This window comes from Tarenaya hassleriana, unplaced genomic scaffold, assembly GCF_000463585.1.
Source record: "Tarenaya hassleriana unplaced genomic scaffold, ASM46358v1 Cleome5, whole genome shotgun sequence".
Lineage (NCBI taxonomy): Eukaryota > Viridiplantae > Streptophyta > Magnoliopsida > Brassicales > Cleomaceae > Tarenaya > Tarenaya hassleriana.
In genome coordinates this window covers 6,047,475-6,059,913 of record NW_010967707.1, presented here as the reverse complement: position 1 = coordinate 6,059,913, position 12,439 = coordinate 6,047,475, and the positions used below count along the sequence as shown (strand labels likewise).

General features: G+C 41.4%; 3 protein-coding genes across 4 annotated transcripts in view; 2 read left to right on the top strand and 1 right to left on the bottom strand.

The window, feature by feature from the left end:
• Window positions 1-1,161: 1,161 nt before the first annotated feature.
• Window positions 1,162-7,384, top strand: LOC104827287 (protein LIGHT-DEPENDENT SHORT HYPOCOTYLS 1-like). Of its 2 annotated transcripts, XM_010560441.2 has the most exons (3): window positions 1,162-1,392; window positions 6,223-6,775; window positions 6,869-7,384. In XM_010560441.2, exons 2-3 carry the CDS (start codon window positions 6,540-6,542, stop codon window positions 7,212-7,214), a joined length of 582 nt encoding a protein of 193 aa, XP_010558743.1. In that variant the 5' UTR covers window positions 1,162-1,392; window positions 6,223-6,539; the 3' UTR covers window positions 7,215-7,384. The 2 variants fall into 2 exon arrangements, with proteins under 2 accessions (XP_010558743.1, XP_019059617.1); XM_019204072.1 differs by lacking the exon at window positions 1,162-1,392 and having other exon boundaries at window positions 6,152-6,775.
• A 2,041-nt stretch (window positions 7,385-9,425) lies between these two features.
• On the bottom strand, window positions 9,426-11,534 carry LOC104827475 (protein NRT1/ PTR FAMILY 2.8). The gene is made up of 3 exons (XM_010560647.1): window positions 11,414-11,534; window positions 10,899-11,116; window positions 9,426-10,799 (listed from the first exon to the last, which is right to left on the bottom strand). Exons 1-3 carry the CDS (start codon window positions 11,532-11,534, stop codon window positions 9,426-9,428), a joined length of 1,713 nt encoding a protein of 570 aa, XP_010558949.1.
• Window positions 11,535-12,276: 742 nt separating this feature from the next.
• The window catches only part of LOC104827474 (RNA-binding protein 42), a 1,958-nt gene continuing 1,795 nt past the window's right edge, over window positions 12,277-12,439 (top strand). Inside the window, exon 1 of the mRNA XM_019204170.1 lies at window positions 12,277-12,421. Within this exon, the coding sequence (XP_019059715.1) occupies window positions 12,303-12,421 (119 nt within the window). The 5' untranslated portion in view covers window positions 12,277-12,302. The remainder of the gene's footprint in view (window positions 12,422-12,439) is intronic.

Sequence of the window (12,439 nt, the reverse complement as noted above, 5' to 3'; positions counted from 1 at the left end):
CTGTGCGGCGGTTTATCGGTTTGCCTCCCTACTTGCTGATTATCATTACTCAACTTGAAATCTGTCTTGAAGACATGCTTAGAAAAAACACAGAATGATCAAAGTGGAAGAGAAACTAAGAGTATAAATTACAACATAAATGAATAATTTATTCGGATTTCTTGGTCTGATAAATAAATAAATATACAAATAGGATCTCTGTGTTAATCATAGACCATCATACATGGGGTGATGGGGGTCATATGTGACAGCTAATTCATAGGTTTTATATTCTAAGTGCAGGTACTATTAAGTCCGTTGCCTCCTCCTCATCATCACCCCCTCTTTTTTTTTTCTTTTGTGTGTTACAATTTTAATATATATATATATATATATATATATATATAATACAAATTGTGTTTCTAGAGCTAGAATTTGATCATACAAAAAATGCATGGTGTGGATGGATTCGACCCAATTTTTTTTATATAGAAAGCTAGAATGTTGGGTTTGACGACATCGAGTGTTAAAAATCGATGATAGTAAGTAAAGCGTTCAATAAATAACTAAAAAGCGGCAAACGATAGAATCTAAATGTGGATTTCATTGTTCTAAAAGAAATGACAAAAAAAATATTAACCCTTCTTCTAAAATTTATTTTAAATTTTTATTATCACGAATTTAAATAGACTGCCATTTTAACAAATGAATATAAAAAAAATAAATAAATATATATATATATATGATATTAGAACATAATGATAACTATATATATATAATAAGTTTATATTTTATTTAAAATTATAAATGATGGAGGTTTGTTTAGTGATGAAAATTTATTCGGATGCGAGGATAACTCAAGTAATAGACAATTTTTTAAAATGCATTTTCGATAAATTCGAGAAAATGCTGTCAAATCATTCGACTGTAGTTTTTGCTTTCCAGTGACAGAGATGGGTTTGAAACGCGTGCACTCTCACGCGCCCTTGATGACCAATAAAAACCCTGGCCGACTCTAAGTGCCACCTAGGTTTTTAATTTTTCTTGTGGAGGAAAAATCAAAATTATGAACATGGAGCTACTACGTTCAGGAAAGGACACTGTCTCTTTCTGCTTTGCTCCCTCGTGTCATGTCAAAGTTTCTCTTCAATTACCCCCACACCTTGACCCAATGGCCTCTCTCTCTCTCTCTCTCTATAGTTGTGAATTCATCCTATTATACACTGCGTAACTCTTAGTGCCCATCTGTATCTCTCTCTCTCTTCTCTGTTTTCTGGGCATAAATGGAAAATTTATGATCTGATCAGTCTCGTCTCGTCTCTCTCTATATGATATGTTCTTGCAGCTATGCGTATGTCTCTTCAGCATCTCCTAAAGTAGGAATTTTAGTAAGAGACAAGAGAGGAAAAAGAGGTAAGGAATCAATCCACTTTCTTGCTCTTTCCTTTCCACTCTTGCTTCTTTTTTTTTCCCTCTCATCTTCAAAGGTGGAAGTGGAACTCGTTCCTCTCTTTTTGCAGGGTTTATTTATTACGGAGAATCAGTCATAGAAGGGAAAATCTGTTTTGATTATAATCTTTTCTTAACTGTATCCTAAATTATAGGCAACCCAATGCTGTATATATTCCTCTGTAAAGCTCATATCTATAATGTGAAATTCATTCAAACCTTAAATGGTATCAAGAGCTGGTTCGTCGAAAGACTAAATCACCCTTCCAGCCCTAATTTTTTTTTTTTCCTCCTTCTTCCACTGCCGATCTATTCTCTTTCCGTCTCGTTCTTCTTTCAACAGCGCCAATGGCCACTGATGGAAGCTCTTCCAACAATGGCAACCAAGCCACCCTCCCCAATGAGACCGTCACCCCATTCAATACCGAAAATCCCTCGCAAACATTGATCAATATCAATGTTTCCAATGTCTCCAAGTTAACAGCCACCACCTATATCCCTTGGTCTGTCCAAATCCGAGCATTGTTACAAGGCTACAATCTTGCTGGATTTCTCGAGCCCGATGCTGCTCCTCCAGCAACCATCACTGCGAACAATGCAGTGACTGCCAACCCTGCTTATGAAGCATGGTTCCGTCAAGACCGGCTAATATTTGCCGCTCTCCTTGGTTCTCTCTCCACGTCGTGTCAGGCTCTTATCACCATGTCTTCGACATCAGCCCATGCCTGGAACACGTTAGCTACTACCTACGGTCGATCAAGCCGCGGTCATGTGAAACAAATCAAAGAGCAACTTCGTCGTTTTTCTAAGGGAACCAAGACTATCGACGAATACATGAATTTCTTCAAGGTAAAAGCCGATGAGCTTGCCCTTCTTGGAAAACCCATGGACCATGAAGATCTCATCGATCTCACACTCGCCGGACTTGGAGATGAATACAAAGCCGTAAAGGATGTGATTCAAGCAAAAGACACGACTATATCCTTCATTGAACTTCATGAGAAGTTACTCAACCATGAAGTGGATGTTCTTGCTTCTCAATCCACACACTCGGAGGTTCCAATCACGGCAAATGCCGCGACTCACAAGCCACGACAATCTGGTCGTCAGAACAACCGACAACAATATGATCCTCGGCTGCCAAAGACTTTCAACAATGGTCCGAGAGGATACCAAGGCAAATGCCAACTATGTGGGGTACACGGCCATAGTGCAAAGTTTTGTCGTCTTCTCCGTGGCAGCCCCGGTATCCTACCGAATCCTTCTTATGGCTTCAGCCAACATCATCCGTCACCGACCGTGAATGCAGCCGCGGTTGGTACAGCCAATTCCCCGTCATGGCTACTTGATTCCGGAGCATCTCATCATGTCACCACGGATCTCGCGAACCTCTCTCTACATGCTCCTTACACCGGCGGTGAAGATGTTGTGATAGGAGATGGATCGGGCCTCTCAATCGCACATACCGGTTCTATGTCCCTTCCCTCTACCTCTCGATTTCTTTCTCTTCATAATGTCCTACACGTTCCTACTATGCACAAAAACTTAATCTCCATCCAACAACTTTGTGATACTAACGATGTTTCTGTCGAATTTTTCCCGCATTCTTTTCAGGTGAAGGATCTCAGTACGGGGGCAAAAATAACAAGCGGACTGGCTAAAGACGGAGTGTATGAATGGCCGAAAACACCAACACCCGAGTCTGTCCGTTCTCATCCCACTTTTTCTGCTTTTTCTACCATCAAGACCACTTTGTCCGAGTGGCATTCTAGACTAGGTCATCCGTCTTTTGATACTCTTCGTAAAATAATCTCCGGGTTATCTCTTCCGTTGTCAAACCCGTCGAGTAAGTTTTTGTTTTGCAATTCGTGTTCTATCAATAAAAGTCACAAGTTACCTTTCTATGAGTCCACGGTTACTTCTTCAAAACCTCTCGAAATCATATACTCGGATGTTTGGACATCTCCAATTGAATCGATTGATGGTTGCAAATATTATGTTATTTTTGTGGACCATTTCACTCGATACACTTGGTTTTATCCAATGAAACGTAAATCCATGGTCTTTGATATTTTCACTCGTTTCAAACCCATTGTCGAGAATCGCTTCCAAACAAAAATAATTTCTCTTTATTCCGACAATGGAGGTGAGTATCTCGCCCTTAAAAACTTCCTTTCGAGTCATGGTATTTCTCATTTTACCACTCCGCCACATACCCCGGAACACAATGGGATCTCCGAAAGGAAACATCGCCATATAGTGGAAACGGGTCTCTCCTTATTATCTCACTCTTCTATTCCCCGGGAATATTGGACGTATGCTTTTTCCACTGCGGTTTACCTAATAAATCGCTTACCAACCCATGTCCTTAACAATCGATCTCCTTTCGAGTCTCTCTTTGGAACACTTCCAAACTACCATAAGCTTCGTACATTTGGTTGTCTTTGTTATCCTTGGTTACGTCCATATTCCCGACACAAACTTGATCCTCGATCAACTCCGTGTGTCTTCGTCGGTTACTCATTAACCCAAAGTGCCTATTTGTGTCTTCATATTCCCACTAGTCGACTGTATGTTTCTCGACATGTCGACTTCGTAGAAACACATTTTCCATTCGTGTCCCCTCTGTCTTCCTCCTGCCTTGTGTCTACCAATGACCCAGTCACTATGACTGAGTCACGTCCCACCTTAGTCCCATTTCGGCCATCGTGCACGCTGCCTGTCTCGCTAGTGCGGCCTCCCGTGGATTCTTCACCAGCTCAGAATGAGGAATCACATTCGGCAGCGTCATCTCCGCCTTCTTCATCGCCTCCACATCCAACCGACCAACCCGAAAACCCACCTGTACTTATACCATCATCTGAGCCACCCACTGAGCTAACCACCGAGCCTATACCATCCCCTCTCACAGTTCCCGCAAATCACCTACCTCAAAATACACACCCAATGACCACAAGAGCCAAGAACAATATCTCTAAACCATCCAAAAAGCTCACCCTAGCCACCTCTATCCAACCAACTCGTGACATAGAGCCAACATGTGTGACCAAGGCGCTCAAAGATCCAAAGTGGAGGAATGCAATGAATGACGAGTTCAATGCTTTACTTCATAATGGAACTTGGACATTGGTTCCTCCTCATTCCTCCTACAATGTTGTCGGTTGTAAGTGGGTTTTCCGGACTAAACGGCTTTCGGATGGTTCCATTGACAGGTATAAGGCTCGTCTCGTGGCTAAGGGATTTCATCAACGACCCGGTGTCGACTACACCGAAACATTCAGTCCGGTCGTCAAACCATCAACAATTCGGGTGGTATTAAGCATTGCTATATCTCGTGGTTGGATTCTCCGACAACTTGATGTCAACAATGCTTTCTTACAAGGCACTCTACATGAGGACGTTTACATGACTCAACCACACGGTTTTATTGATCGAGACAAGCCATCTTATGTTTGCAAGCTCCACAAAGCTCTCTACGGACTCAAACAAGCCCCACGTGCATGGTACAAGGAACTTTGCCAATTCCTTCTACAATCAGGTTTCGTAAATGCCCTCTCGGACACATCCCTCTTCATTCTTCATCACGGTGACATGTCCATCTACTTGCTTGTGTACGTTGACGATATAATCATCACCGGAAATCAACCAATGATGGTACGGAAGTACATTGACATGTTGGCCTCTCGGTTTGCTTTGAAAGACCTTGGCACTCTATCTTACTTTCTTGGAGTTGAAGTCACCGAAACACCAAAGGGTATGCTTCTCACTCAAGAAAGGTACATTACGGATCTCCTTAATCGTCATATGATGCAGGATGCTAAACCGGTTACAACACCAATGTCATCAACCGAGAAGCTCTCTCTCCACTCGGGAGCGACACTAGATGATCCTACCGAGTACCGTCAAGTTGTGGGCAGCCTACAATATCTCATGTTTACGCGTCCCGACATTGCTTATTCCGTCAACAAGTTGTCTCGCTACATGCATCGCCCAACTACGGAACATTGGCAAGCCGTCAAGCGTATCTTACGATATCTATCCGGGTCTCGATCTCTCGGTGTTGTTTACTCTCGTCACAACCCAGCGACTCTTCATGCTTATTCCGATGCGGACTGGGGCGGTGATCGAGATGATTACACGTCTACGGGAGCATCCATTTTGTACTTGGGCAGCCATCCAATCTCTTGGTCCACAAAGAAACAAAAATTCGCAGCAAAGTCCTCAACGGAAGCCGAGTACAAGTCCGTATCCTCGACAGCATCGGAAGTGGAATGGGTTATGTCCTTGCTCTCGGAACTCCGAGTACCAATTCCATCAACCCCGGTTATATATTGCGACAATGTGGGTGCAACGTATTTAGCGGCTAATCCCGTATTTCACTCACGGATGAAACACGTTGCTATTGACTATCACTACATTCGGGGCCTTGTAGAAGCCAAAAAGCTTCGTGTTGCTCACATTTCAGCCTCGGATCAGCTAGCAGACTTGCTTACGAAGCCACTCTCTCGGATGAAGTTCGACGCTCTCTCACTCAAGATTGGACTCTCAAGACCGTCCATCTTGCGGGGGCATATTACGGAGAATCAGTCATAGAAGGGAAAATCTGTTTTGATTATAATCTTTTCTTAACTGTATCCTAAATTATAGGCAACCCAATGCTGTATATATTCCTCTGTAAAGCTCATATCTATAATGTGAAATTCATTCAAACCTTAAATTATTCTCTCTTTGCCTCACCATTTCTGCTCATCAATCCCTCTCTTTCTCTCTCTCTCTCTCTTTCTCTCTTTGCAGATGCATTGAAGGATCTTAGCCTTTTCTGGAATATTACTTCACCATATTCAAGTAGCAGAACTAGAAGCTAAGTCTCTCTCTTGTCTTTTACTCCCTATTTGATGATGTTTAAAGCATAATTAATCAAGCCAAGATCGAACCAAGTAAGCTATTCATCAAATACCCATCACAGAAAAACTCAAGATCTAGCCCTAATTCACTCGCACAAATAAACAATCCTAAAAAAGAACCCTAATTTCCCAAGACCCATATGAAAGAAAACCCTAGACAGAAGGAGATGCATATGTCCCTCCTCTAAACTAGATAACAGAAAGACCATGGACTTGATCTCTCACCAACAAAACACAAACCCTAGTCCCACTCTCCAAACCCTAAACACCAGTACATTGATCCCCACATCACAATCCCTTTCGCCGTCATCGTCATCCTCCTCGAGCCGCTATGAGAACCAGAAACGCCGCGACTGGAACACCTTCTGCCAGTATCTCCGCAACCACCGTCCTCCCCTCTCTCTCCCTTCCTGCAGCGGCGCGCACGTCCTCGAATTCCTCCGGTACCATCATCACACCCTAACATATATATATATATATATATAAATATATGCATATTTGTGAATATAAGAGGTTTAAATGTTCATACTATATAGGTACTTGGACCAGTTTGGGAAGACCAAAGTGCATCACCAGAACTGCGCCTTCTTCAGCCTGCCGAACCCTCCAGGTCCGTGCCCCTGTCCTCTGAGGCAAGCGTGGGGAAGCCTGGATGCACTCATCGGCCGTCTCCGAGCGGCCTATGAGATGAACGGTGGCCCCCCCGAGACTAACCCTTTTGGAGCACGTGCCGTCAGGATCTATCTACGTGAAGTTAGGGACTTTCAGGCCAAGGCGCGTGGGGTTAGCTACAAGAAGAAGAGGAAGAGGGTCAACAAACGGGATGTGTTGCAGCCGCATGGTCAGTCTACGATCACTAATTACTCCGGTCCGACCATATGATCGGTATATATGTATGTATTATTTATGTGTATATGTATGTATGTGTTCGTATCTTTATAATTTATATGTATGTTGTTTTATGCGTACTTTGTGGACGATGTTACTGCTGCTGCTGCTACATTTGTGGAATAACATGTATGGTTTCATGAATTCCATCTCTCTTTCATGTTTCTTGGAATGTTTTTTCTTCTAACTTTAGGGTTTGTTTCCCGCCCCAAAACATTGGTTATTAATTTGCATCGGTATAATTTGATTGAGATTGACAAACACAACAGGATCACATCCATCGTGTGTGTATGTTTGTGTATTTATGCAAGTATAAACATATATAGACAGACTTGTATTTTGTAGGCATGTACTAGTTTTGCTTCTTTGTATTTAACTCTTGTTTAATGTTGGTCATGAAATTACATATGGATTTCAATTAATGGTAATGCATCCATATACTCGACCGTATCTTCGAATCATTAGCTTTGAGTGACCGTCTTAATATTGAAGATTATATATCTATGGTGTGAATGTCTTCGAACATCGGTTTCAATTTGGAATGTAAGTTTAGGTTATATATATGTTGAATTACGTATGTGGTTACAACGGATTTGGGTGCGTATGTTAAATCTTTTGATTGCTATTTGTAATTTTGATTCGCTAAATTCTATTCCCATTTAGACATATGGAAACTTAGGGATCTTAGGAACTCTCGAGCTTCGAATTCCCATGGAGGCTGACGAGGATCGTCGATCATCATCTTACCTCATTGGTTTACATTCTTCTCCTTTGAGTTTATTGAATTGAACGCGAAAACTCTTAGCTTGGCCACCTTAGAAACTATTGAATGTAATTAGGGTTTATATTATATATATGTATATTTGTTAGGCTTTTTTCAGTTCACCTTAATTGAACAAAACATCTAAAATCCAACCCAATAAATGCGTAGGCATACCACGAAGGATGAAGGATGATCTTAACATGTGTATATCTGTGTACGGATATAATGTTGCATAAATCCAAAACGGATCTATATAACTTTTTTTTTTAAAAAAGACAAAACATAGATCACCTTTTCAATTATTGATGCCAGCTATAACATAGTGACTCAAATTTTTCTTAGAATTAATTAATAAAATGTTGATTAGACCTTTGAATAAATTAATACAAAATTTCCAAAACTTTTCAAGGAAAAGGCAATAAACATAAATTTATATAAATAGGATGATTATATTCTATGAAAACATAGAAAAAACAACACTTACTTCAATTTCGTTAGTTTTTCTCTTACTTCGTATATTCCAAGCTTTTTAATAAACATAAATTTTCAGGGAATGTCTTAGGTCAATATATATGGTGGTTGTATTAAGAAAGTAATTTCAAAGGTGAATTTCTCATAAAATAGATGTCTTTATGCATCGGATACAGACAATAATATAACTAAAAATATCATAAAAATTATTAAAAATATAACAATATGATAAAAATGAATAAGAACCGGAAAAAACCGTTGAAGAATGATAAAGAATTAAATATTTTAAAAAATCGTGAATGTTTAACAAACAAGAAAGGAAACCTCGTCAGGTTTTTTTTATTTGGATGATGCTATCACCGAACAATCCTACGGTGAAGATCTGAAGCTCGATCTTCCGATACGTGTCGCCTTTTACGTGATCCACGCGTACGTGGAACTCTCGCACGTGGAAAATGGACACTTGTGTCGGGCGCCCAATAAAACGGGTCCCGCCTCCTCCACAATCGAATCGAATCTATTTGATTGCGCCACGTAAGCAAATCAAATGTATGTCGTACGAGCTAGGTTTACGTTGCATTATTATTAGATAAAATTCCATCAAATATTCCCAATTTATAAAACGCTTTCATAAAATCCTCAATTTGCAATATTTTAGTAAAAGAATTTACAAATTGTTTTAAATTTAATCCACTAGTTTTATTGACTAAATTCTCTGAGAGTTCACGGTTACATTGTATTACAGGATTGACGATCTTACATCCGATGATTACAAGTTTTATAATGTTTTATGAAAACTGTGTTTTCAAGTTTATAACATTTTCGTACAATGGAGATCCTCGATATTAACACATATGAACGTATAACCATAACATTTGAAGCAACATGTTACATGCATGGCCATGATGAAAAATTCGTAATTTATTTATTTATTTTTATTTTTGCTTCAAGAAACAACAATCTCATGTTCCCTATATATTCTCAGAGGCGAACCGACCAGCGAAGAATCTGAAATACATCAAATTCACGAATTCAATGGCGCCTATGATGAAATAGTAGTACTCAAGCCTGTTCTTGTTCAGATCGCGCCCTCCCAGCCATGGAGATTTCCCGCCTCTGCTCGTCACGTTGTGTATTACATCGACTAGAAGCGTGCTGATGTAACTCGCCATCGATGAGCTCAGGAAAAAGATTGCTCCTGCGACAGTTCTCATGTGTTCCGGCATTCTCATGGTGAGGAACTCCATCAGGGCCACGCACGAGAAAGCTTCCATCAAGCCCGAGAGCGCGAACTGCGGCAGAAGCAGTAGGACAGAGATCGACGAGACGAAAGAGCCGTTTCTTAGGGCGGAAGCACGTCGCTTCTTCTCCAAGAAACCTGCTACTACCATGCATGCTATCCCCATCACGATCCCTATCTCTATCCGCTGTTTGATCGTCAGTCTCCTGTTCCGTCCCGTGATGAATCTCGTGGCCGGAATGCAGATGCATTCGTATGCCAAGATCCAGGCCGAAAGGGCCACCATCGAGACGAGATTCATCCATCCTGGCGGGATTCTGAAATGGGGACCGATTGATTTGTCCATTTGAATCGCTTGAAGGATTCCGAACGTGTTTTGCTGATCCATCAGCATGAAACAGGCGATTCCCGCCACCCAAACTGGTAGAACCCCGAGCACGCACTTCAGGTTCTTCACCTGCTGCAAACTGCATAATCTCCAGTCGTTTCTCGGTCTTCCTTCTTCGTTTATCTCGTTCGGATCCATTACTATCGACGCTTTGTCAAGAAACCCTAACCTGTCTGTGCCCAGAAGCCGAGTGGAGGATCCAGGCTGGTCAAGAGGAGCATCATAGAAGGTTACATCGTCACTGATTTTCACCTTACGCTTCCTTAAAGCTGCGGCTACGACCTTAAACATGTCCGAAAACACACTCCCCTGAGGCTTTGCACAGATGTAAGTGTGCCGGCCGAACAGGAAAATGGTGATCGACAAGAGAAGGCAAGCCGTGGGGATCAAGAAACCGATGAACCAGCTGATATTAGACTGGATATACACGACCCCGGTTAGGGCAATCACGAGGGCAACAGTGAAGGAGAAGTACCACCAGTTGAAGAACGTCTCGAGCTGGGCTTTGCCTTTGGGAGTGTTCGTATCGAACTGATCAGCTCCGAACGCGATATTGCACGGTCTGACCCCACCAGCTCCAAGAGCCAGTAACCCTAGGCCAGTGAAGAGAGCCACGAGCTGCAATGGCTCTGGCTTTGGACATTCTGAACGTTCGTTGCTGCAATTTCGGGGCCTTAACTTCGGGAGAGCCGCAGTCAGAGCCATCATTCCCATCCCCTATTAAGACGTAAATCCACAAAGAACGTTCACAATGTCTGATTTGTTTATATATATGTATAGGAACAGATACTAAGGGAGGGGCCAGGTGAGATTTACGAGAAAGGAGGCGATGGATCCGAGGAGAAGGGTCCAGAACCTTCCAAGATAAGCATCAGAGACAAAAGCTCCGGCCACTGCAGAGATATTGGATAGACCAGACCATATGGTCACGATGTTGACCAAGAAGACACCACCGATGTTGTACTTGTTCTGTAGATACACTGTCAGATTCGCTATCAAGCTCATCGAGGCGAGCTTTTCGAATGACTCGTTCCCTTCACGACCACAAAAAAAAAAACATTTCACAATGACAAAGAAGAAGAAGAAGAAGAAGAAGATGAAGATGAAGACAAGACAGTGAGTTTGAAGGAGAGATCTCAGCTTATGTAATAATATTGCTTGTTTACAACTCTTTTTGGTTATACCCTTTTTCAATTCTGTGTGTTGGTGCAAATACTTGCACGAGTTTTCGAATTCACCAATCTTGCATAAACCTATAATGGCATTTTCATAGAGATATGGAGCTAACGAATTGTTGGAGATGTGCCAAATGGACGAACAAATATATGTACCAAGAATGTATTTGACAGCTCTCCATCCTCCTCTTTTCTTCTTGCGAGAAGACTGATCTTCGGGTTCATGATGCCCATCCCCACGTGAAGGAGAGGAAGACGATGAAGACTCGACTTCCATTTTCTTTTACTTTGTATCAACAATTTTTTTTATCCCAATAAAATTCTTTGGTTATCTTTTTGTGTATATATTTCATGAAACCTGCTGAAGGAAAAAGTCGTGCATTATGGTTCAGGCTGATTACCCGGCACTCGCAACCGGGAATATCCAGAGTTAGTTAACTAAAAAAACAAAATCCGTATGGTGTCATATATAAAATAAAAAAGGGTTTTTGAAAATATATAAAAAAATAATAATGTAAAAGAGAAATACCTAAAAGAACCCTAGCACCGATCGAGAGCCATGGCCCATGCATGCGTTGGAAAGTTCGCAGCGAGGATTTAGGGGAATTGTTAAAGATTTGTTGGACCAAGTGTATGCTTTCTTTCGGTCCTAACTTCTAGGCTTATATCCATGCATATATCCTATATATATATATATATATATATATATATATATATATTCTAATGATATACCTCATTTGTTCCGAAATTATAAATATATACGAAACATGTGAAGATATATATACATAATATATTAATTTTATATATATATATATATTATATAAATAAATGAAATGAGAAAGATCATGTCGGAATTTGGAATCGGTCCGGTCCGACTGGATTTACACTATTGTCAGTCGGCCCATGTATTCTAAAAAAAAGCCCAAAAACGTAAAGAGAACAACATTCTCCGATTTGGACGCTGATTCGGACTCTTGGAGCGAGCGAAATCGGCCGGCCGAAATTTTCTCGGGGAGTTCCGGCGTCGTCTTTGCCTTGATCCCTGATGTCGACTCCGCAGTCTTCATCTTCAGATCCGGCCTCTTCTTCTTCGGAGACGCAGTACACGTACGCCGCAAGCTCATACTTTTCGTCGGCCTATCAGCCGCCGCAGCCCTACGTGGCGCCGGCGGCTGTTTCCGG

Excerpts from the sequence above, each read along its gene's own strand:
- LOC104827287 (XM_010560441.2), top strand. The coding sequence starts at position 6,540 with ATGGACTTGATCTCTCACCAACAAAACACAAACCCTAGTCCCACTCTC. Across the intron at positions 6,776-6,868 it reads CACGTCCTCGAATTCCTCCG|GTACTTGGACCAGTTTGGGA; the intron begins GTACCATCATCA and ends CATACTATATAG.
- LOC104827475 (XM_010560647.1), bottom strand. The coding sequence starts at position 11,534 with ATGGAAGTCGAGTCTTCATCGTCTTCCTCTCCTTCACGTGGGGATGGG. Across the intron at positions 11,117-11,413 it reads AGCTGTCAAATACATTCTTG|GGAACGAGTCATTCGAAAAG; the intron begins GTACATATATTT and ends GTGGTCGTGAAG. Across the intron at positions 10,800-10,898 it reads GATCCATCGCCTCCTTTCTC|GGGATGGGAATGATGGCTCT; the intron begins GTAAATCTCACC and ends ACGTCTTAATAG.